Below are 24,537 nucleotides of genomic sequence, written 5' to 3'. Positions count from 1 at the left end.
TAAAGGGAGTACATGAAGCAGCAGAGATACTGTAGCTGGAGCACAACATCTAGCACCACATGATGACTTCTTTTGAGTTTCCTCCATGACAGAGACAACATTATTCATCTAAAGGTTTCCTTTCTCAGATTGACCTTTTGATAGGGTAAAGACACTGTCTCATGTTATGACTGTTTCAAATCCCTCAGATGTTTTGATTGTTGCATGAAGAAAAAGGAATATAACCCAAATCCCAAAATCCATGAGGGACGGCAACAGAGGCACAAACCGGTGGAAGAGAGAATATGATCCCCACAAGGATTTGATTCTCCTTTGGTAGACTGAACGCATGACGATAGAGGTATAGAAGGAGCCAACTCACCCGAACCCTAACCCCTAACATTAACCCTAACCTTAACCCCTAACCCCTAACCCCTAACCCCTAACCTTAACCCCTAACCCCCAACCCCTAACTTTAACCCCTAACCATAACACCTAACCCTCTAACCCTAACCTCTAACCCCTAACTTTAACCCCTAACCTCTAACCTTAACCCCTAACCTTAACCCTTAACCATAACACCTAACCCTAACCCCTAACCACTAACCCCTAACCCTTAACCCCTAACCCCTAACCTTAACCCCTAACCATAACACCTAACCCTCTAACCCTAACACCTAACCCTAACCTCTAACCCCTAACTTTAACCCCTAACCTCTAACCATAACACCTAACCCTAACCCCTAACTTTAACCCCTAACCACTAACCACTAACCCTAACTCTAAACCCTAACCCCTAACACCTAACCCCTAACCTCTAACCTCTAACCCCTAACCCCTTACCCTAACCCCCAACCCCTATCCCTAACCACTAACTCTAACCTCTAACCCCTTACCCTAACCCCCAACCCCTAACCCTAAACACTAACCCCTAACCCCTTACCCTAACCCCCAACCCCTATCCCTAACCACTAACTCTAACCCCTAACCCTAAACCTAACCCCTAACCCCTAACCCCTAACCCTTCAAATAACAAGTATCCAAAATGTGTAGAAGTATATTATTACACACAAAATGTCACTTGAAGTCAATTCCTTTGAAGATAGTTTTCTATCTTAGGAACAGCAAGAGAATTATCCTATTCTAAGTATTATACCTATTTTAAGTATACAGAGTTGAGTAGACATTGACTCCCTCTCCAAGATTCTGATCTGGTACTTGGTGGTAGCACTTGTACCAGCTAGTTTAGGGCTCCAAGATAGTCCTTTATTCATGTTGGTCTCAATTGCCCAGTGGCTTGATCGTGCAAATCATTTTGGACCAAAGCATCTGCAAAATGACTAAAATGTAAAGGTATACCGTCGACTTAAATTCTTCCACTTTGTCTTATTGGAATGCATTAAACATACATTCTTTACTGATCATATTGTAGGCAGAGAACAGGCCTAAACTACGAGATTTTAGTGGTCATTCTAATGCCAAGTTTAAGAATGAGGTACTGTAAGGATTCAAAGAGCCAACTAATTATTAAGGTGGATTTCCAGGCAGGGGAGCTGGCTCACTCTGCTACGAAGGCTATTAAAACAGAAGCTCAGACACAGGACAGGGAGGAGAAATTATGGAATAAAGTGGAGGTTAAGTCAATCATTTTACCATATGTTCTTTAGGAGTTTGGCACTTGTTCAGCTTCGTACTCACCACTAAACCTCGTGTTACATTGGAGCCCTAATAGCTTTCCATCTGTTAGATGAATAACAAAAGCAGAACCACCAAAAGAGACATTACAGATTTGGGGATGAATAGAGTCTAGCTACAATCAAAACTATACCAATGTGTAAAGATAAAGAAAATAATTTCTCTAAGAAATGATCGATGCGTGAGGAAACCCTCTGATCTGAACAGAACTTTATATAGTGAGAGGAAACCTGAGACATCCCTGGACCTTCACTGTGCATTTTATTAATAGTTGGACCCTGTTCACCAAAGTCCTCGAAGTGTTTCTGTGGCTCCATGAAGCTGAAAGATGAGCCTGAGATTCAAAGTGAAGCCCACCTCATTTAGTCTGATGGTGGGACCACAGAAAAGATCTGATTTCAACTTCTCTAAATACCCGGGCAAGAAACCACGCAGCCCACCCCCATAACCCTGCTTCCCAATCTGATCCCCTCCAACATCCCAGAAAGAGCAGCTCTCTGCACCCCAACAGCAAGGGTGGTGACTGACTGACTCATGACCTTGGACAAAACCTCTAGGATGTTTTCTTTGGAATCCCAAAGAGACTGACATATGTTTACCAATGCCATAAAAATAAGTCTACTTGAAAAATGGAACAAATAATACACCTACATTCCATTACTGATGGACCGAGTAATTACACATGAATAGCCTTGCCAAGCATTGCTCCAGATGAGTGAACTATGTTCTCTTCTCCTCTGTAGGTCCCCAGTTGTTCTGAGTATAATTGAAGACCATGCATTGAATTTATAACAACACGTTGTAGCATCTCTGTTCCTGCAATGCTAAACCAAATGCAACTTTCCTCATGTCACAACTGTGTTTACACCGTCTCAGTTCCTGAATTAATGCCCTTAAATCACTTTATTCAGCTCAAACTATTGTTTAGGACAATTAATTCATTCACATTGATTTTATGAGGAAAAGTGTTCCTGCTGTGTTCTGTTAACCAACCCAGTAGTCCTCAATATCTGTCTTAAAAATGTCATATTTAAGTAAGAAAGAAAAGGTGGGAGGAGAGCAGCAAACCGGACCCCGGTGATGAAGAGCGCTGCCCTACTGCAGTTGGGACATTTAAGTGTTAGAGTTAAACCTGACCCACCAACACCAGTCGCCTTTAACCACGGCAAACTTTATGGGACTAAACAAAGAAATAGCCCGACTGCCAACATTTGGATCAGAAGGACATATGTTATGATGCTGGTCTCGGTCTGTTTGCTTGGGGTGTGGTGTTCTATTTTTCCACTAGGGGGTGTGGTTGACCCATCTCTCGTGTTGGCTGTCTCCTGTGGCTAATCGATGTGATTAGCAGGATTCTTTAGCAGCCAACACTAGCTGTCCAGCATCAGGTTGTTTCGCCTTTGCTAGTGGTAACCTGAGCCTCCTAGTTCACGCAGTTTTTGCCTAACCTGTTTTCCTTAGGTCACCACATCTTCCCTCGCTGACGAGCACCGTTTGCTTCGCACACCATTTCACCATCGCCCGCACGAGCGACATGCACACTTTCCTTCACTCACGTAACTAAAATGTAAAAAAGCATTTGCTCACTGTAAGTTGTCTCACCAGTCTGCCATCTTTGGTCCTGCCTTGAATTTTGGCTGCAAGTCATAACAGAACAATCTGACCAAAATGGACCCAGCAGACAGGGAGGCACTTCCTCAGGCAATGACCCCCCCAGGGTGCTTTGATTGGCCAACACAACAAGGTTCTCACTCAGGTTTGGAGTTCGCTCCAGGAACTCTGTCACCATCGCTGTCCTCCTTGGTGAGGCTGGGTCAGCCTCTGCCACCCAACTGGCCACTGTGTCACACCCTCCTTGACCAACTATTGAAGACCTCTTGCAGCTCCTTCTCAGCCAGGCCAGCGGGTCTGGTCGCCCTCTAAAGACCTTCCTCTCCAGGTAGAATCATCCAAAGTGGCTCCGCAGTTTATCAGACCTTTCGAGGTAGATTAGATTGTGAACCCATCGGCCCTCCCTCAAGGTGTGTCCAACATTCCATGTGTGTCTGCCGAAGCCAGTTTGGAGTCCGACCTGCTCCCGCCTTGTCGCCGTCCCGGTGTACCCCGTCTGGATTTTGGACGTCTGCCGATGAGAGCGCGGTATACAGTTCCTTAGTCGAATGGCAGGGGTATGGTCCCGAGGAGCAGTCGTGGGTTCCTGGGCATCACATCCCGGACAAAGATCTGGTGAGGGACTTTAACCGTGATCACCCAATAAGCCGGGTACGTCACCAGGAGGCAACCATTCAGGTGGTGGGGACTGTTATGATCCTGGTTTTGGTCCATGTGTTTGGAGTGTGGTGTTCTGTTTTTCCAAGAGGGGCGTGGTTGATCCAGCTCTTATGTTGGCTGCCTCCACACCTTCTGGCTAATTGATGTGATTAGCAGGCCTCTTAAGCATCCAACACCAGCTGTCCAGCATCAGATCGTTTACCAGTGGGAACCTGAGCGTTCCAAGACTCCAAGTTCTTGCAATTCAGTTTTTGACTAACCTTGCTGTTGTTTCTTTTCCTTAGGTCACCATGTTCACCATCACAAGCACGAGTGGCAGGCACACTTTCCTTCACCGTCGTAAATATCGTGTAAATAAATCGTTTGCTCACTCTAAGCTGTCTCACCTGTTTGCATTTTTGGGTCCCACCTTGAATTTTGGCTGCAAGTTTGAACAAAATAACCTCATTGACTGCACAACATGTTCCTCACCACAGGGACAAATGATGTTCTGTCAGAGCACGAAGCAGCTAATACAGCAGAAACAAAATAAAAATAAGTAAATAAGGGTCAATCCTGGAAGGGGGCAATCATGATCCTTGTAGAAACCTTCAGGTTATTTCTCAATGGATTTTCTTGCACTCTCCCAAACCAACTATCCAAATAAATAGTAAGGGCTGATGAGGGATGACATGTCCAATGCAAAGACAAACAAAATGAAAAGCTCAATCACACTCTGGACTCAGATTTCGTCCAGAGTCGCCCCAAATGAGAAAAACAGGCATTGCCGCAGACGCTGCAGTTTGCCTCCAGTTTGGCAGAGTTGTGACTGACAGCACATTCCATTTTAGCCCCACTGAGATTTCCTCTCTGCTTTCATGTTCCTGAGCCTCCACTCAGCAGACATGGAACACGTCTGACAGCATCGCGAGGTTAAAAGGCTGAAAGTTCCTTGCGTTGTCCTTTCCTGAGAATTTGGAAGTTGACCGTGGGTGATATGTGACACCTCAGGCTGAGAATGTTGGACCACCACAAACGCCTCCAGCATGCAGGAGCCATTAATGACTTCATTTGTGTTGGTCAAGTAGGAATGAATCAGGCATGTGTGTGGAGGGACGCATGTGTGTGGAGGGACGCAGGCAGGTGGACGCAGGCGCGTGGACGCAGGCGTGTGGAGGGACGGAGGAGTGTGGTTGCAGGCGTGTGGAGGGACGCAGGCGCGTGGACGCAGGCGTGTGGTTGCAGGCGTGTGGATGGACGCAGGCGCGTGGACACAGGCGTGTGGAGGGACGGAGGAGTGTGGACGCAGGCGTGTGGATGGACGCAGGCGCGTGGACGCAGGCGCGTGGATGCAGGCGTGTGGACGCAGGCGTGTGGATGGACGCAGGCGCGTGGACGCAGGCGTGTGGATGCAGGCGTGTGGAGGGACGGAGGCGCGTGGACACAGGCGTGTGGAGGGACGGAGGAGTGTGGACGCAGGCGTGTGGAGGGACGGAAGAGTGTGGACGCAGGCGTGTGGAGGGACGCAGGTGCGTCTGTCATGTCACTGTCAAAGCTTCTGACATTTGATCTTGACAGCAAGAGCAGCCACAGTTTAGATAGAAATGATAAAAACTTAGAATATGACATATCCATGTCACCATGTCCTAATGAGTATAAGAGGGTCAACCGTGCAATCAAACAGTGGGCAAAACACAGTTGACCTTATTTAAACCCTAACCCTCTAACCCGAACCCTGACCCTAACCCTAACCCTAACTCAAAGGCTAACCCTCTAACCCTAACCCTCTAACCCTAACTCAAAGCCTAACCCTAACCCTATAACCCTAACCCTCTAACCCTAACCCTCGAAGCCTAACCCTCGAACCCTAACCCTAACCCACTAACCCTCTAACCCTAACCCTCTAACCCTAACCCTCTAACCCTAACCCTAACTCAAAGCCTAACCCTCTAACCCTAACCCTCTAACCCTCTAACCCTAACCCTCTAACCCTAACCCTAACTCAAAGGCTAACCCTCTAACCCTAACCCTCTAACCCTAACTCTAACTCTAACTCAAAGCCAAACACCCTAACCCTAACCCTCTAACCCTAACCCCAACTCAAAGGCTAACCCTCTAACCCTAACTCAAAGCCAAACCCTCTAACCCTAACCCTCTAACCCTAACTCAAAGCCTAACCCTAACTCAAAGCCAAACCCTCTAACCCTAACCCTCTTACCCTAACCCTAACTCAAAGGCTAACCCTCTAACCCTAACTCAAAGCCTAACCCTAACTCAAAGCCAAACCCTCTAACCCTAACCCTCTTACCCTAACCCTAACTCAAAGGCTAACCCTCTAACCCTAACTCAAAGGCTAGGTTAGGGTTACTCTTCCTACATAAAGATCATCAATCCTTTGGTGTGGAATGACAAAAGGTGCCCGCTCTAACATTTATACTTCCTCCTATGGTTGATATTATTAGCAATCTGATGCTACTGATACAGATGCTACTGATACAGTAGCATCAGGAGAAAATTAAAATACTGTCTAACAAAAAAATTATCCCACTGTTTGTTAACATGTTAACTTGTTTAACAGTTAACTTACTACAACCCATAGTTGTATTTTTTAAGGACTATGTTATAGTTGATAGCTTATTTGCATGCATTTAGCAACATTTTAGCTACTGTAGGATGGACTGCATACACAAAAGAGGGCTATGTTTACAGCTGCTAGTTACCTTCGCCCCCCCCCCCCCGGTTAGGTAATGGTCTACTTAGCGACAACAGGGTCCCTACGTGTGAACACTCGTGTGTCGGGCCATCACGATGACTCTAAAAGTCGTATAGTGTTAACAAAAAGATTCTCCTGGCACGGAATCTAAACTTCATGCTGAATGAGCACTACAGTAAATTCAGAAGTAACAGAAAGTCACCAACAACTAACTATCAATGCTCATTACAGACAGGACGTAACATCTTTTATGACGTCTCCAACACAAAGACGAGAGTCTCTGAAGACGTAGGAGAGCCTGCAGGACCACAGATTCAGTGGACACCTGGAATCCACCACTGTGGGAAGCAGCATGGGGCATTGGCAACTCTCTCTGGATCAACACAAAAGAGGGGGAGCCAGCAAAGAGGGGGAGCGCTGTGTCACCTCTGCCTCCTCATCAGCTCCTCCAGGAGCACGTTTGTGTTGGGAACATCAAATGGCTGGTTAACGACTAGATGAGCAAAGCAACTGTCCCCGGACTCCCGTTCCCACACAGAACTGTCCTGGAACAGCTGGTGAAGCCATCCCACACAAACACATGGTGTCATCATCCACGCACACACACACACACACACGCACACACACGCACACACACACACACACACACCACACACACACACAGGAGGGGAGCAGCAACAGGCTGAAGAGTCATTAAAGCTCCACCTTCTAACCCAGAACAGAGTCAGTGTGGATGGAAAAGAAAAGGGCCAAAGTATTCTCCTAACTATTGACTATTGCTTTAAGCATCATGTTCCAAGGGTCTTTTTTTTAAATAATTAAAAACAATACACTAGTTAACAAGATGTAAATCTTCCTGTCAGATTCTCAAATATTTTGGGTCTTTCACCACTGGTCACACATTACCAGTACAAACAACCCATCAAGTGTTCTGATCAAGGGGAACCTTAAGAACATTCTGCTTTCAGTCCGACAGAAATATTCCAGCTCAATATTCCAGCTCAATATTCCAGCTCAACTGGACCAGACGGACTTTAGACAGACGACCACTCTGAGAAGGTTCTGCCTTGATGGCCAGAACAAAGAGAGGATGGGATTGTGATTTCCACACGTCTCAGAGCAAAAGCTCTTGATGATTCCGTCCGATCAAGAGTGACGTTGCTGCATCTTGGTTCTGGTACTTTGGAGCAGGATTAGAAATTTACATGGAGCGTAATCATATGTTCTTAAAAACGTGGATTAAAACAAAACAGGCCATGACTAAAATCAGCAGCTTTACAAATGATTATTTTAGTCGTTGCTTCAAATCATAATTAATTATAATTAAATAAGCAGTGAGTCGTGACCCCTGAACAGGTGATCGTTACCTGGTATTCCCAGAGCTTGGAAGTCCTGAGGAACCACTGGACTATCCCACTTTTATTGTGGAATAACCGGGCAAATGTTCGACTGTTACTTATCAAACTTGAATGGGTTATTTAGTTGAAATGTCCTAATGTTCTCCTCCATTCGTGGTTGGAGGCATTCATGTAACTATACTTTTGGTTAAATACGTTGGGTTCTTCCTGAATCTTGTGAAAAAGAGCCGAAATGCTCTCGCCCCCCTCTCAGGAATGACTCTTAACGTTCTGCTTTCTTGTTCACTCAGGCAGGTCTCTGTAAAATCCATCCAGCTACTGCTGCATTCTTCTCCTCACCTCAGAGACCTGACCTGCTAACGTCTTTACAAGACAACCAGAAGCTAAAGAGTAGCTCCTATGTGGGAGCGCAGCACCTCTTTGGGCTACTGACTGGAATTTAAGGCAGTCTGGCTCTACGACACGTTTACTGACCAGAAAAGAGATTTGACAATATTGTTGCTCGAGCGAAGCTGAGCAAGATCCTGACAGTAAAACGAAAAAAACTAGCAAGAGGAAGAGTTAGCATCATCAGTCACGGCTGTTTGTTTTCACAGAAACATAAAGTGAGGTCGAGAAAAGCTTTTCCTTCCTCTTTCTCATCCAAGAAAAACCTGGAGGTTGAGAAACTCCGATAACAGTGATGATGAAAAACACAGCAGGAGATCGTGGCAACGCAACGTGTCGACGTCTCATTGTGAGAAACTGTTGAAAAAACAAGAGTTCCAATAATATCTTGACCTGAAGCAAATCTAGAATGAGCGCTGATGGTCGAGTTGAAGGAGTCACATGCTGGAAAAACAGCTTTCATATTCTGACGGTATTTTGGAACCTTTTATGATTGATGACATTTTAGCACAACTTCTGACATCAGTTAGCGTTCAGTGAACATGTGTCATAGATTCACAGTCAGCATCGAATCTTTACGCCTATACAGAAAAACATCCTCAAAGCTTTGTACATTTTGGGTTAGGGTTATTTATTAAATATAGTGTTCTTCATCTTTTTATTGTTTTTCTTCTGGTCTTATTCCATCCCTCCCTGAGTAACGATGGCAGAAGTGCTCCAGCTGGCAGAGGTGCTGTCATAGGGTAAAATACTCTTTTAAATTAGGATGAATGGGGCTTCCCCCACCTGTCCAGCATGTACCCCACCCCCTGAAGCTGGGGGTGGGGTACATGCTGGACAGGCTGCAGCCCCCCTGTGAGCCTGGAAGGCAAAGCAGCTAGAAGCTGCTTGGATGGACCCTCACCACGTTGCTAGATATATCTCCTTATATCATAGATATCGACTAGGTTGGAAACTAGATGTGATATTTCAAATACAAATTATCAAAGTGTTGATGGTGGCAGCTAAGTCTATTGGGAACTAGGCCGAGAAGCAGAGGGTTCTTGGTTCCAGCCCCAGGGCAGACATGGAAGGTGTTCTAGTAGTAGAGGAGGTGCCAGAACACCTTCAGAGCACTGCCTAGGTACCCTTGAGCAAGGTACCAAACCCACAAATGCTCATAAAGGGCCCTGCCATGAACTAGTGACCAGCTCATTGGAGGGTCCTATGTGAGCATTTGGAGGTTTGCTGCCTTGCTCAAGGTTACCTCAGCGCTGCTCTGAAGGTGTTGTGGAACCTCCTGCTACTGCCATGTTTCTAGAAGGAGGCTTGAACCAAGAACCCTCCAATTCTTAAGCCAGCAGACTGAGCTGCGGCCTCAATTACCAATGAATTATTTCTACCCTCAATTTAGTTCAACTTTACTTATATTACAAGTCAATTGCAATCAAAATTGTCTGTAGGCTTTTTACATAAATCCAGAGCCTGACACCCCCCCCCCCCCCCCCCCCCCCCAACAAGCAGCAGTGGCCAGAATAACTCCTTTTTAACTGGAAGAAACACGGAGCCGGACCAGGTTAACAGTAAATGGAACAACCCTTCAGGGATGAACAAAAGTGACTGACAATCTTCAATAGAACACAATCCGAATTCTTACGGAGTCTGGACTGGGTTAGGGTTAGTGTTGGTGTTGGTTAAGGGTTTGGGTTGGTTAGGGATGGGGTTATGGTTGGTTAGAGTTGGCTTTGGTTACGGTTGGTTACGGTTAGGGTTGGCTAGGGTTAGGGTTGGTTAAGGGTTGGGGTCCTGGTTGGTTATGGTTAGGGTTGGTTAAGGGTTGGGGTTGGTTAAGGGTTAGGGTTGGTTAAGGGTTGGGGTCATGGTTGGTTATGGTTAGGGTTGGTTAAGGGTTGGGGTTGGTTAAGGGTTGGTTAAGGTTATTTTAGGGTTAGGGTTATGGTTGTTTAGGGTTGGTTAAGGGTTAGGGTTGGTTAGGGTTATTTTAGGGTTATGGTTGGTTAGGGTTAGGGTAATGGTTGGTTAGGGTTAGGGTTATTTTAGGGTTGAGGTTATGGTTGGTTAGGGTTATGGTTGGTTATGGTTAGGGTTGGCTAGGCTATACTGGATATAGACGAGGAGTTGTCACAGTGGATCTTCTTCATTGTAACACATGTGGGAACAAACAGTGGCGTCCTTTAGAAGATCCGTGCACATCTGTCACATCTGTTTAGGGTGCACCTTCCTACATTATCACTGGTCATTTTAGGCCCAGACTAAAAGGGCGGGTGGCTGGGGGTCAGAGGTCAGAGTGGCCTCTAGCAGAGTCTGGAAAGGATCCATCTGTCATGCAGAGCGTCTGTTGTGACTGGTTTCACCCCCCAGACTGCTCCATCAAAAAAAACCATTAGGTCCTGGGACCTACCAGAGGTCCAGGACAGGACTGAGTTCCCAGTGGGTTTGAGGAGTGCCAACAGACTCAGACTGATAGAGGTCGGCATCCGGGGAGAAGGACTTTCAAACCAAACCTTTCAGATTCTCATTCTTCACATCTTAATCAGCAATTCTGCCAAATATCAGGAGAATATTTGAGGAGGAGTTTGCATGTAAAAACCAACAAGGCACGGGCCGAGTCGAGAATGGGATGTGATGAGGACGTTATCGGCCACCCAAAGGTGAGTCGAAGAGAAAAACAGACTTTAATCCGACAAACTGAACCATCTGACCCAGACTCTTCACCAGATAATAGTCAGTAGTATAATACAACCAATTCCATGCAGTCCTGGACTGTCTTGGAGATGGTCCAGACCTTCATAGCTGATACCAGGCAGCTCTGCGTTGCCCCATCAGAGAAACAATTAGAAGCTTTGCTTGTTAAAAGCTGCAGTTGCTGCCAGTGACTCTGAACACATCACCACACGAAGAGGCCCCAGCAGCCCTCTGGTTTCTGGCTTCATATGAAAAGTCCATTGAGCGTGAGGCCAAATGGACTCAGCTCAGCCTTGAGGCTGATCAGACAAATGAGAGCCGTATGTCCAGCCTAAAAGGTAAACCATCCGTGGGTGAGGCCCTTCATGTGGCCATCTGGGAAAGTCATTGGAAATGCTATCGTAAAAGCTCTCTGCACCCATGTGACCATTCCAATACGACATTTAGGACTTCAGCTTCTACACTGAGAACATGAAAATTATCACGCTGAATTCAATGTGTTGAAAAAGAAATTGAGCCAAAATAATTAAAGTCTGAACTTGATGGTACTGTTTAAGGCTGACAATGAGTACACAACTTAACAAAATCATAGTCAAAATTGCTGCCTGCTGCTTCATTGTTGGAGGCAGGAGAAACATGGATCTAAAGCACCTTCAGGATCTAAAGCGCCTTCAGGATCTAAAGCACCTTCAGGGTCTAAAGCACCTTCAGGATCTAAAGCACCTTCAGAATCTAAAGCGCCTTCAGGATCTAAAGCACCTTCAGGATCTAAAGCACCTTCAGGATCCAAAGCACCTTCAGGATCTAAAGCACCTTCGGGATCTAAAGCACCTTCGGGATCTGAAGCACATTCAGGATCTAAAGCGCCTTCAGGATCTAAAGCAGCACATTGAATCCATAAGTAAAGATCTTTTTCTCTCTTTTAGTGCTCATTGGTAGATTCAGGAGCTCCACACATGCTTTAACACAAGTGTGAGTCTGCAAAAAAGAACTTTTACCTGAGATCAAAATGTCTAACACCCTAATCCAACTTATTATTATCAAAGCCGTTAGCTTGAGTCTGTGTGTGTGTGTGCGTGTGTGTGTGTGTGCGTGTGCGTGTGCAGCCTTCCACGTGCTTCTCATCACAACTGAACTCTAAAAGTGAAAGTGAAGGTGCTACTGCAGCCTTAATGCTCTGCACGCTCTCTGAGGCTGCAGAATGGAAGGAACCCAACTGATGGCGAAGCTCTGAAACGTGCTGTTGTTGGCAGACGGCCCCAGTCTGTTAGCGCTGGAGCAGAGGGGGCTCGAACCCTAACCCAAATGGTTCTGATACCCACAGGATGTCTGGAGCTAAGGAGCACAGGCCTCACACACCGTCTGCCATACTGGGAGCATGTGTGTGGCTGTGTGTGTGGGTGTGTGTGTGTGTGTGTGTGTGTGTGTGTGTGTGTGGCTGTGTGTGGCTGTGTGTGGCTGTGTGTGAGTGTGTGTGAGTGTGTGTGTGTGTGTGTGTGTGTGTGTTGTGTGTGTGTGTGTGTGTGTGTGTGTGTGTGTGTGTGTGTGCACCGGGGTCGTCGTTGGAGGTTTGTGGATAAAAAACTCTCTTGACAATTTCCACTGTAACAGTTTGGGCTGAGTGTTGCCTGTGAGCAGTAATGAGTGAATAATGAGCTCAATCAGCTCTGAGAGGTGCTGGCACATAGAAATCACCTCTGCCCTGTGAGAACGGCAGTATGGTCGGGGCTAGGGTTAGGGTCAGAACGGCAGTATGGTCGGGGCTAGGGTCAGAACGGCAGTATGGTCGGGGCTAGGGTTAGGGTCAGAACGGCAGTATGGTCGGGGCTAGGGTTAGGGTCAGAACGGCAGTATGGTCGGGGCTAGGGTCAGAACAGCAGTATGGTCGGGGCTAGGGTTAGGGTCAGAACGGCAGTATGGTCGGGGCTAGGGTCAGAACGGCAGTATGGTCGGGGCTAGGGTTAGGGTTAGAACGGCAGCAGTATGGTCGGGGCTAGGGTCAGAACGGCAGTATGGTCGGGGCTAGGGTCAGAACGGCAGTATGGTCGGGGCTAGGGTTAGGGTTAGAACGGCAGTATGGTCGGGGCTAGGGTTAGGACGGCAGTATGGTCGGGGCTAGGGTCAGAACGGCAGTATGGTCGGGGCTAGGGTTAGGGTCAGAACGGCAGTATGGTCGGGGCTTGTGGGTTAGGGTTAGAACGGCAGTATTGTCGGGGCTTGTGGGTTAGGGTTAGAATGGCAGTATGGTCGGGGCTAGGGTTAGGGTTAGAACGGCAGTATGGTCGGGGCTAGGGTTAGGGTTAGAACGGCAGTATGGTCGGGGCTAGGGTTAGGGTTAGAACGGCAGTATGGTCGGGGCTTGTGGGTTAGGGTTAGAACGGCAGTATGGTCGGGGCTTGTGGGTTAGGGTTAGAACAGCAGTATTGTCGGGGCTAGGGTTAGGGTTAGAACGGCAGTATAGTCGGGGCTTGTGGGTTAGGGTTAGAACGGCAGTATTGTCGGGGCTTGTGGGTTAGGGATAGAACGGGAGTATAGTTGGGGCTTGTGGGTTAGGGATAGAACGGGAGTATAGTTGGGGCTTGTGGGTTAGGGATAGAACGGGAGTATAGTTGGGGCTTGTGGGTTAGGGTTAGAACGGCAGTATGGTCGGGGCTTGTGGGTTAGGGTTAGAACGGCAGTATGGTCGGGGCTTGTGGGTTAGGGATAGAACGGCAGTATGGTCGGGGCTTGTGGGTTAGGTTAGAACGGCAGTATGGTCGGGGCTTGTGGGTTAGGGATAGAACGGCAGTATGGTCGGGGCTTGTGGGTTAGGGTCAGAACGGCAGTATGGTCGGGGCTTGTGGGTTAGGGTTAGAACGGCAGTATGGTCGGGGCTTGTGGGTTAGGGTTAGAACGGCAGTATGGTCGGGGCTTGTGGGTTAGGGTTAGAACGGCAGTATGAATGAAATGAAAATGAAGGCAACAACCAGACATTTTCAGCGCTTCGATGCTGTCCTGCTTCCTCGTCTGCATGGCGGCGATGCACCATCCAGGCAGCACTCGGTGCTGCTGTTCCAAGCTGACCTGAAGTGCTCGGAGGGTTAATATCTGGCAACTACCTCCAAAGGACTTTATAGGTCTTGAATCAAAGCTGATCAAGGAAGAGCTGGATGTGGTAACTTGTTTGTGAAACAGCTGCTTTGGGATAAATAACTTTAACCCTAGGTCTACTTGAAGTCAGCACTGCCACTGGGTAGGGGTAGGGTTAGGGTTAGAGGGTTAGGGTTAGAGGGTTAGGGTTAGGGTGGGAGGGTTAGGGTTAGACGGTTAGGGTCAGGGTTAGGGGTTAGAGGGTTAGGGTTAGAGGGTTAGGGTCAGGGTTAGGGGTTAGAGGGTTAGGGTCAGGGTTAGGGGTTAGAGGGTTAGGGTTAGGGTTAGGGTTAGGGTGGGAGGGTTAGGGTTAGGGTGGGAGGGTTAGGGTTAGACGGTTAGGGTCAGGGTTAGGGGTTAGAGGGTTAGGGTTAGAGGGTTAGGGTTAGAGGGTTAGGGTCAGGGTTAGGGGTTAGAGGGTTAGGGTTAGGGTTAACTGTATCGGATCATCGCCAGGACATTATTTAGTATCAGATGTCAGTATCAGGAGCATAAAGCCGGATGAGGACAATGCGGATACAAATATTTCTGCAGATTTTCTGTAGCTCCCCGGTCCAATCGTGAGCCAAAAAATGGATGGGAGCAACAAAAAGAAAAAGTTGGTAAACATGGAGCATGTTAGCATAAATGGCAATCGAAAAAAGCTGCCTGCTTGGGTGATTTCTGATGGCAACACATCCTGCTCCCAATCAGCCCCAAGTAACCCTCTTGCCCAAGCCCTCAGGAGTTTTCCGGGGGGGTCTATCTGAGTAGCTGCCCTGGAGCAGGTACTTATTTAGGCCCACTAAAAGTTCCTGTAAGTGGCCTTTCAGGGGAGGTTCCTGGCTGTGACTCCGCAGTGGGAGAACAGAGACACGTGACACTGAAGCATCAGTCCGTCGGCCACGGTGAAATCGTGGGCCAATCGACCCAACAGGGAAAAGCCTGAAACGGGAGAACGTGAGCAACGTGCTAGAAAAGTGTGAATTCAACAAACACGTTGTGAGTCCCTGCGTCTGAAGCTGTAAGCCTCCATCCTGAGGTGGGACCTATGTGCCAGCCAAACATGTCCCACATGTGAACAATGGGACCAGTTAAAAAGGGATCAATCAGCACCACATAATGGAATAAGTTGTTTTGTTGGGAATTTCAGAACCATCTGGAAAACAACTTCAACGCTCCACGTGAATAACTCCAGACTTTTCAAAGCGGAGAAGCGGAGATGCATGTGTGCTTGGTGGTCTCCATCCAAGGACAACAAACAGTGTTTTGCATTTCCATACTTTAGTTTTTCTTCTTGGTTCCTCGGCCACATGTTCACCAGGACTCTTCTCCCAAAACTCTGTTCTCCTAAAGCAAAGTCCTCATAAACGTCTACTAGTTTACTTTTGTTAGAATAATGTCATTAATTATGACAAAACATTACCAATTCTCTCCAAAAAATATCCATGTGCCTGTTTCCATTCTGCATCGTCCCGTTAAATGTCCAATGTTGGACACCTCTGAAAGGCAGAGATTTATGCCCCTTCTCATTAAAACTAATTAAATGTGCAGCTAAACGATCTTTATTGGGAGCACGATTGCCTGAAGCTTTGGGAAATTCCATCAATCAGTCATGAACAGGAACGGAAAACATTAAGTTCTGGTGGCCCCCCAAACCGTTAGTCCTCTTCTGTCCTCTTCTGTCCTTTCTCATCTTTACCCCCCCCCCCCATTACTATTAGTCCTATTCTGTCCTTTCTCATCTTTAACCCCCCCCATTACTATTAGTCCTATTCTGTCCTTTCTCATCTTTAACCCCCCCATTACTATTAGTCCTCTTCTGTCCTCTTCTGTCCTTTCTCATCTTTACCCCCCCCCCCATTACTATTAGTCCTATTCTGTCCTTTCTCATCTTTAACCTCCCCCCATTACTATTAGTCCTCTTCTGTCCTCTTCTGTCCTTTCTCATCTTTAACCCCCCCATTACTATTAGTCCTCTTCTGTCCTTTCTCATCTTTAACCCCCCCCCATTACTATTAGTCCTCTTCTGTCCTCTTCTGTCCTCTCTCATCTTTAACCCCCCCATTACTATTAGTCCTCTTCTGTCCTTTCTCATCTTTACCCCCCCCCCCATTACTATTAGTCCTCTTCTGTCCTCTCTCATCTTTAACCCCCCCCCCCCCCCCCCCCCCCATTACTATTAGTCCTCTTCTGTCCTCTTCTGTCCTCTCTCATCTTTAACCCCCCCTTCCTGCCCCCAGCTGCCCCCCCAGTATGGTTCCACCCTGGCAGCTGCCCCCTGAGCTCCTCCCCACCTCAGAAAGGGGATCTGCTCGCTCTCTTCCTGTCAGCACAGATGTCAAGGTGAACTTGGGGGACTTAAATAAACGGCTCCACAACCCGGAGACCCTCCCCCCCACCCGTCAGCTGCACAGATTAGAGGAAGCCTCTTGTTTACAGTGGGTGGGGGGGGGGGGTCTATTTTGGTTCTCAGTATATCTGAAGAATAGAGATGATATAGATCTGCATGATACTCCGTATTTATTATTATGTGTTAGAAAAATGAGCTTTAACAGTCAAACAAAAACTTCTCATTCTAACCCCTCTACATGGGAACGGAATTCTAATATATTTAATTATAATATTTAGTCCAGAAAATATGGGTCATTTCTGTCATCGCAGGAAAAAGGGTGAAATGTTTTCTGGCTTCAAACCTTTGTGACAGACCTTAACTACGACATTATGCTAATGTATTAGCAGTAGCTGCTCAACTGAGGAAATTACATTATTTATATGTGTATAATTATCTTTTAAAAATCAAAGATAATGTGTATTCTGATTATTTATAATATATCTATTAATATTATGAAACACAGTAGAAGAAGTTTTCTTTGATCTCAGTGGTCTGTCGGCCAGCTCAACAACAACATCAGAGATGTGACCGCCATCTTGTTGCTCTTCTAGCATTCAGCTAAATGTTTGCACATTTGAGCAATAAAGAAGTCACAAACTGTCCTCTTGTGACCGTGCGCCATTCATATCTGACATAACTAGCAGGGAGGTTCACAATACTGTGTAAGGAATTGTCCAAAAAATGTCCAACTGTTTTTTCTGTCCTATTTTCTGTCACCCCTGGCAGGATTTGTTGCTGTCATGCTGTCATGCTAACCAGGTCAGGGACCCAGAGCAGCAGCCTCCATGGTGAGGCCCAGATGCTCCTCTGCCCTGCTACCTCTACAACCTCGTCTTGGCTTGTGGGAATCCAGGCAAAGACAAAAAAATCTGGAGGAGCACCTCTACCTGTGGGACGCTCCAAACCTCTAAGGATGAGCCTAGCTACCCTCTGGAGAAACCCCGTTTGTATGTGTGATCTTGTCCTTTTAGTCAAAACCCAAAGCTACTGAGCACGGGTGAGGATTGGAGCATAGAGGACTGGGTAGATGGAGACTAATCCAGTCTTTATGGGCAAGGACCATGGTCTCATTTAGAGAAGCAAATATTCACCCCAACCGCCTCACTCTCAGCTACAACCTGTCCCAGTTAGCGCAGGAGGTCAGCGACTGATGAGACAACCTCATCAATAAAAGAAGAGATGCAACACTCTGCCCATCAGCTTCAGCAATTCCTCCTCCCATCTACCCCAGATTTCTACAGAGGCCTCCACAGACGGGCACATCACAGTTCCAGATCTACAAAACACGCACATAGAGGCCCCAACCCAGGTGCTAGCCGATGCTAACCATCAGTAAACTGCACTTTGGTTGGCCCTTTACCTAGTACCAAATTGTAATTGGAGGACCTAACAAAGCCTCATACAACATATCTTCTGGAATCCAAACGGGAATCAAACACCTCTATAATTGGTTAAAAGAATGAACAAGCTGGTGAGGAGAACATCATCGATAGCAGAAACAGGGAGGCTGCATTAAAGGCCAAATTTATGACGTTTGTCCATCCATTTAAGAAATAACTAATGCAATATGAGCAAATAATATCATCATTTTAATAAACAAAAACTGGTCATGTTATCAAGTAATCATGTGTGTGTGTGCGTGTGTGCGTGTGTGTGTGTGTGTGCGTGTGTGTGCACGCGTGTGTGTGTGCGTGCGTGTGTGTATGTGTGTGTGTGTGCGTCTAAAATGGTAGAGGATGTGAATTATGCCAGCCATTCTAGATGGCCAAGCCAGCGGGGGGAGGTGGGGGACTAGTGGGGGACTGGTGGGGGAGGTGGGGGACTGGTGGGGGAGGTAGGGGAGGGGGGGGGGACTGGTGGGGGACTGGTGGGGGAGGTGGGGGACTGGTGGGGGAGGTGGGGGACTGGTGGGGGAGGTGGGGGACTGGTTGGGGACTGGTGGGGGAGGTGGGGGACTAGTGGGGGACTGGTGGTGGGGGAGGTTGGGGACTGGTGGGGGACTGGTGGGGGAGGTGGGGGACTGGTGGTGGGGGAGGTGGGGGACTGGTTGGGGACTGGTGGTGGGGGAGGTGGGGGACTGGTGGTCTCACACGCCTCCCTACTGCCCCACAGCTTCCACTGGGATTGTTTCCAGGTAAACTGTCACTTCCTGTTCCTGTTCAACACGCCGCTCTTTAAGTGGACGCGTACTCCTCTAAAGGTCACCCTGTCTCTTTTGTTTAGAGCCTTCATCTCAGGATTAATGCATCATTCAAAGTTTGGCACGTTTACACAGGAAGTCGAACCTTATCCCTGAAACCTCTTTAGATTTTTGCTTAGTTCAACACTCATATCTTTGATACTATTAGCTGATATTATATTAGCTCTTTATTAATTTAGGAAGATTTAACCTTGGACAGACTCATCTGGGTGCAGACAAGGTTCTAAATGAAAACCCAAACACTTGAGGGTGACCTGAGATGATGCCGATAAAGTCTTGCTCATTTATGTTCACATCATAAATCACTCTTAATGTATACAAACTGTATCCTTTATTCTTAGCCAACAATGCTAGCTCTCAGGTAGCGGCACAATGATCTCACATTCTATGCTGAGGAGCTGCACTTCCTCTGAGCATTAATAATCAAAGCTCTCAGACTTTATTTAGACCTGAACACGTTTTATTTATAGCACAAATATCTATAAGTGCTTGAAAGAGTCGAAGAAAAAGACCCTTTTTTCCCAACTTTATTGCAAGAATATAATTGTTCTCTCACAAATATCTGGTCTGATGGAGGCAGAGCTCCAACACCGTGGCCCTACTGGCCTAGAAGCTCCCAGTCCTGCAGAACTGGTGTGAACTGCTCTGCTCCACAAACCATCAGAGAGCTCCAACCAATCAGAGCCCAGGGGTGGAGTTTCCAGCTGAAGGGGAGGGGCCAGAATTGCTGATCCAACCATTGGTCTTAAAGCCAAAACTGCCCCCACAGTTCCTTATTATACTGCACTTTGTCTAATGGCTTTAATGAGGGGTGGCAGAGAAATTCAAGCTCTTTGAGAGGAACCAAATGCCAGCTGCATTATTGCCCAGCGTGGCTGTAGACCGAGGGACACTTGTCCACCTGGAGGCCCATCCTGCCCAAAGGTCAACACTGACATGAGGCCCATGGAGCATTCAGCCCCATCGGTATCTTGAAGGCTTTGCTCTCTTTCATGGTGGTGTGGCACCTTTCACGCCTTCAGCTTCTCACATTCTGCCGCTCCACTTTTAGCATCTTCCTCATTTTTCACCGGCTCCTCAGAAACATGTCGAGTTCACAATAATAGTGCGTCCTTCACGTGACAGACACACAAGAACACGCGTCACGTTAGAGTCAATGCCAAGAGTCACATAATAAACTACCTACGGACCCGAGGTTCTTCATGTAGACAGAAAATGTGCTCTTTGTAGGGTGATGTTAGTTTTAGCATTGAGGTTTTTGCTTCCATCTATCAGGGATCAATCAGCCAGGCTCCAGTCTGCAGAGTCTCTAACGAGGTGTCAAAGTTCTGCCCTCTGGCTCACCTGCTCCTGTGAATAATCAGAAGCATGGCAGACATGGAACATGGTGTGCACTTGGTTCTGACTGGCAGACGCCAGCTGGGCACGGCTGGGGGGCAGTGCTAGGGGACAGTGCTGGGGGGCACTGCTAGGGGGCAGTGCTGGGGGACAGTGCTGGGGGGCACTGCTGGGGGGCAGTGCTGGGGGACAGTGCTGGGGGGCACTGCTGGGGGGCAGTGCTGGGGGACAGTGCTGGGGGGCACTGCTAGGGGACAGTGCTGGGGGGCAGTGCTGGGGGGCACTGCTAGGGGACAGTGCTGGGGGGCAGTGCTGGGTCTTAGGGCATCATCTTTTAAGCTATGTCATTTACAGATGTATTTGTAATTTCTTCTAAATATATTCAAGAATTTCTACATAAAAATACACTAATTGCAATACACTTTCAATGGGTTAATGTGTGTTTATGTTGGTTTTTTTGTGTTTCTGCATGTTAGCATGTTAGCATGTTGTCTTAGTAAAGTGTTCTTGCTTTTTTGTTTCCTCTTAATTCAACTTTTTAAAGTTAAATTGAAAAAGTACCTTTACTTTAACAAAGCTGTCAAATAACTTATTTAAATTAGGGGTCCCCAAACTTTTTCCTGTGAGGGCCACATAACTTTTCCCTTCTCTGAAAGGGGCCGGGGTCAGTTTGTAACAGAAAAAGTGGGAGGATTGCAGGAGTGCCTAGACGTAAAAATGGATTGTTTTCAAGAAGGCACAATCAAATGACCCTGTCTGGTTTCTTCACAGAACAAAAATCCATGGAACATCTTAACAGGTCCAAGTTCAGCTTAGTTGTCAGAGCAGAATCTCTTACTTAAATGACTCATATGAGCAGTCTCTAAAGTCCAAATTTATTATCAAATACAAATCCACATATATAAAAAAAAACTCAAAATGCTTTCTGGTATTGTTCAGGGGGCCGGACCATAAGTGGAGGTGGGCCATATCTGGCCCACGGGCCGTAGTTTGGGGACCACTTATTTAAATGAATGGAAAAAGTCAGAGCAGCATCGTGGCCACTCTCTGACAGCAAGTCAGGGTCAGGGTTAGGGTCAGGGTCAGGGTTAGGGGGTTAGGGTTAGGGTCCGGGTTAGGGTCAGGGTCAGGGTCAGGGTCCGGGTTAGGGTCAGGGTCCGGGTTAGGGTCAGGGTCCGGGTTAGGGTTAGGGGGTTAGGGTCAGGGTTAGGGGGTTAGGGTCTGGGTTAGGGTTAGGGTCAGGGTCAGGGTTAGGGTCAGGGTGAGGGTTAGGGTCAGGGTTCCATCACCATCTTGGAGTCAAGAGGCTTCCAAACCTGCAGTGACTGAAGACTGAAGCAGCAAGCTAACATCTAGCGTCCTACAGACACTTTAAACCTCTGGTAGTTGAAGCTGTCAACTGTCTGACTTCCATCATGGAACTCTAACCACAACCCTAACCCTAACCTAGTCAATGTCATTCAACTATCAGAATTCCATTTTAAAGTTTTGTTACTGGTGCTCAAAATCGCTCAATGGTTAAAGCTCAATGGTTAAAGCTCAATAGTTAAAGCTCAATGGTTAAAGCTCAATGGTTAAAGTTCTGATAATCTGCTTAGTCGGACACAGGCCAGAAACTCATTTGGCACCAAGTCTGTTCACAAATGGAACAAACTGCAAGAAGAACTTAAAGCAGCCCCAAACATAGATGTGTTTAAATCCAAGTGTAACTACTCCTTAAAATGGCCTTGATTATGGGCAGGGAGGTTAGGGTTAGCTCTCCAACAGCATAACCCCCAGAACACACACTCACATGCAGAAACACAACAAACCCAACATAAACACACATTAACTCGTGCTAGCTAATGAGCTGACCATAAGCGACTCTGACAGTACTATTAGCATGGACCCCACACTCACACACAGTCATTTGAGGACTTGTCAACCCTCGTCATGGACTTCAGAGAGGACAAGTGCCAGTTTTGACCGGACGGAGGAGGCCAACAGTGGTGGTTCATGACAAAAGCTGCCTCCAACTTGTCACCAGCCTCCATCTCAGCTAAGATTTCTACCGTGATCGTCAGGTTTGCAGTCATTTCTACAACAAAATACACCAAATGGGAATGGGAATGGACTAAAATATCTAAATGAGGAGATCCAGAACCAATCAGCAACACAACTTCACACCCAAACACACGTTTCAAGCAGAACAGAGTCATTTTGGTGTTGGTCTTTAAAGACATTTCTCTCCTCGTGTGTTAATGGCTGAACACTTTCACACGTTTTCAGAGTTTCTTTTGTATTAATTGTGTTTTAAAGTCAATCATTACTTTGTGCTCTTTGCCCCTCGATGCTATCGGTACTCAGAAGTCTCTCTTAAATACTACAATTGCTGTTCTTAGGGAAAGCACATTTTCTTGCCCCTACGTATGAAATTCCTCCAACCCGCCGACAGTATTGGCTCCACTCTCCTGTACTCTTGACATTTTCTGCATATTCACAAAGAAAAAGTTCCTAGTACCTGATGTCTCCTTCAGGGTTCCAATAAAAGCAGTTAGGGACAGACTGACACTGCGATGCTCTGATGGGATCAATGAATCCCACCATTTTTAAGACCTTGCAACAATGACGGTGTATTTCTTGATTTCACAAAATAAACAAAGGCTACAATAAGGCGATAGCAGTCAGTGGACATTAATGGTCCAACAAGAGCCGTGTGGCAGACCAGGGAAGACCGGTAACAAGGTCTACCTGGAGGTCTCTGTTGGCTGCTCACAGGAACCAATGGACTCAAATGATGAGCTGACTTTGAACAAATTAGCATATTTACAAGATAACATTGTTTCCTGTTTGTAGATGATAAACTAGCTAGTTAGCCACCAATGCTAAATAACTCCATCATCCACCTGTATTTTGCAATGGCTTCATTATTCAGAAAAGCATAAATTCATGTTGTCAGCGTGTATTTGTAGTGTTTGTACGAGGCAGGGTACTACTTTTGCAGCTGAAACGCCCCCTAAAAACGGCAGCAAGCCCGAGTCCCAAAGGCAGGAGGAGCAGAGCAGCGTGGAGCCGATGCACCAGTGGAAATGCAGCAGAAATATCTGGTGTTAAACCTGACAGCGACCAACATTATGTTTCTGGCAGATGCTAGCGTCAGTAGCCATGTGTGGTGCACTGACTCACCTGGAGGACACAGGCAGCCGTGTGGAGCTTCTCTCGCCTCCCTCCGTTTCGATAGGTGCGCCGCGAGCTTCTGCAGGACAGACGGCAGAAAACACTCACGTGAATGGATCAGAAAGAAACAGAGACACAGCTACCGCTAATGAGCCAACAGGCTGCAGAAACACACAATGTTGCACCCAAACCAACCGTTGAAGAATAAAAGTCCACGACCGACATGACCGAGGTCATCACACCTAAACAGGACATGAACCTTAACCACCGATAGTAATCAACAGGCTCCACACATTAGTGGTTTTAATGGCAGATAAATGAGTATCTGGCTGAGCTCCAGACATTTAGCCAGAGGCAGGTGGTGTCATGACTCGGGAGGAATCCCTGAACAGCATGTTTGATTTCAGAAACCTCATATGTGGAAGTTTGAGTAAAAGCAACACGTCTGCACATATTGAGTTGATCAATTCTCTTTCCAGCACAAAACAAGTAAAAGGTGAAACACAAACGTGCTGAACTTCAAAGCGTGCTCAGATTTCGTGAAGCTGTGGTCACCACATGAGAAGGAGGAACGGTGAACTGACCCTTTAGCTTTAGCTTAGCACACCGGCAGGTTGGACAGCAAAGCACCCTAAACGGACTCAATATTACAACAAGGTTTTGTGATTGCGACTGGACAGTGTTGTGACCTAATTAGATCAGCAGAATAAACACACACTCACACACGAGCACATTCTCCGCAGCCTAGCACAGCCTAGCATAGCATTTGGTCCCACTGGTTGTGGGTCCAGAGGAATGTGGGTCGGATGTTTGTAGGCCTCCAACAGGTGCTGCAGGGATGTGAGCCTTTTACGTTAGCAAATTAGCCTGGAGGACAAGCGGCGATCAAACATGGATGGCTAAAAGAAAATACTGCCGATCTGGCGTTTTAAATCATGGATCAACTGGTAACTGGTGCAAAAGAGTGGAACCAAAGACCATCCGGTGTCTCTGCTGGTGTCTGATTACGACATCCACGAAGCCAATTTGGTGTCGTTCCAAAGTGCTGGAGTTTCAGGGCTCTTTTACGACTTGAATGAAAGTAGCGCAGCCAGGAAACAAGTTCATACTTTTAGGTTCTCGCATCGTTCAAAAGGAATCATACAGGAAGTGCAGTTTCACGCTTCAGTAGTAGGCGTGAAAGGTGCACACAGACCTTCAGTAGACTGAACCACAAGAGCCAGAACTGTTGAAGGTTTGCGTCTCCCAGACAATCTCAAAGTGTGAGGAGACG

At 47.0% G+C, this 24,537-nt stretch overlaps 1 protein-coding gene and 1 long non-coding RNA gene across 8 annotated transcripts in view; one reads left to right on the top strand and one right to left on the bottom strand.

Annotated features, from left to right (window-relative positions):
* Positions 1-24,537, bottom strand: part of col13a1 (collagen, type XIII, alpha 1) — a 100,034-nt gene that overhangs the window by 70,166 nt on the left and 5,331 nt on the right. For all 6 annotated transcript variants that reach the window (XM_057046763.1, XM_057046766.1, XM_057046768.1 and 3 more), the window contains exon 2: positions 23,266-23,343. In XM_057046763.1, coding sequence (XP_056902743.1) covers positions 23,266-23,343 — 78 coding nt within the window. The remainder of the gene's footprint in view (positions 1-23,265; positions 23,344-24,537) is intronic.
* On the top strand, positions 2,597-4,321 carry LOC130533415 (uncharacterized). 2 transcript variants are annotated; one of them, XR_008952575.1, is made up of 3 exons: positions 2,597-3,613; positions 3,696-3,900; positions 4,230-4,321. It is a non-coding gene; the product is annotated as an uncharacterized LOC130533415 (long non-coding RNA). The 2 variants fall into 2 exon arrangements; XR_008952574.1 differs by having other exon boundaries at positions 3,696-3,936.

This window comes from Takifugu flavidus, chromosome 11 (genome assembly GCF_003711565.1).
Source record: "Takifugu flavidus isolate HTHZ2018 chromosome 11, ASM371156v2, whole genome shotgun sequence".
NCBI classification, from domain to species: Eukaryota; Metazoa; Chordata; class Actinopteri; order Tetraodontiformes; family Tetraodontidae; genus Takifugu; species Takifugu flavidus.
The sequence above is the reverse complement of the archived record's forward strand: the minus strand, read 5'-3'. Positions and strand labels throughout refer to the sequence as shown.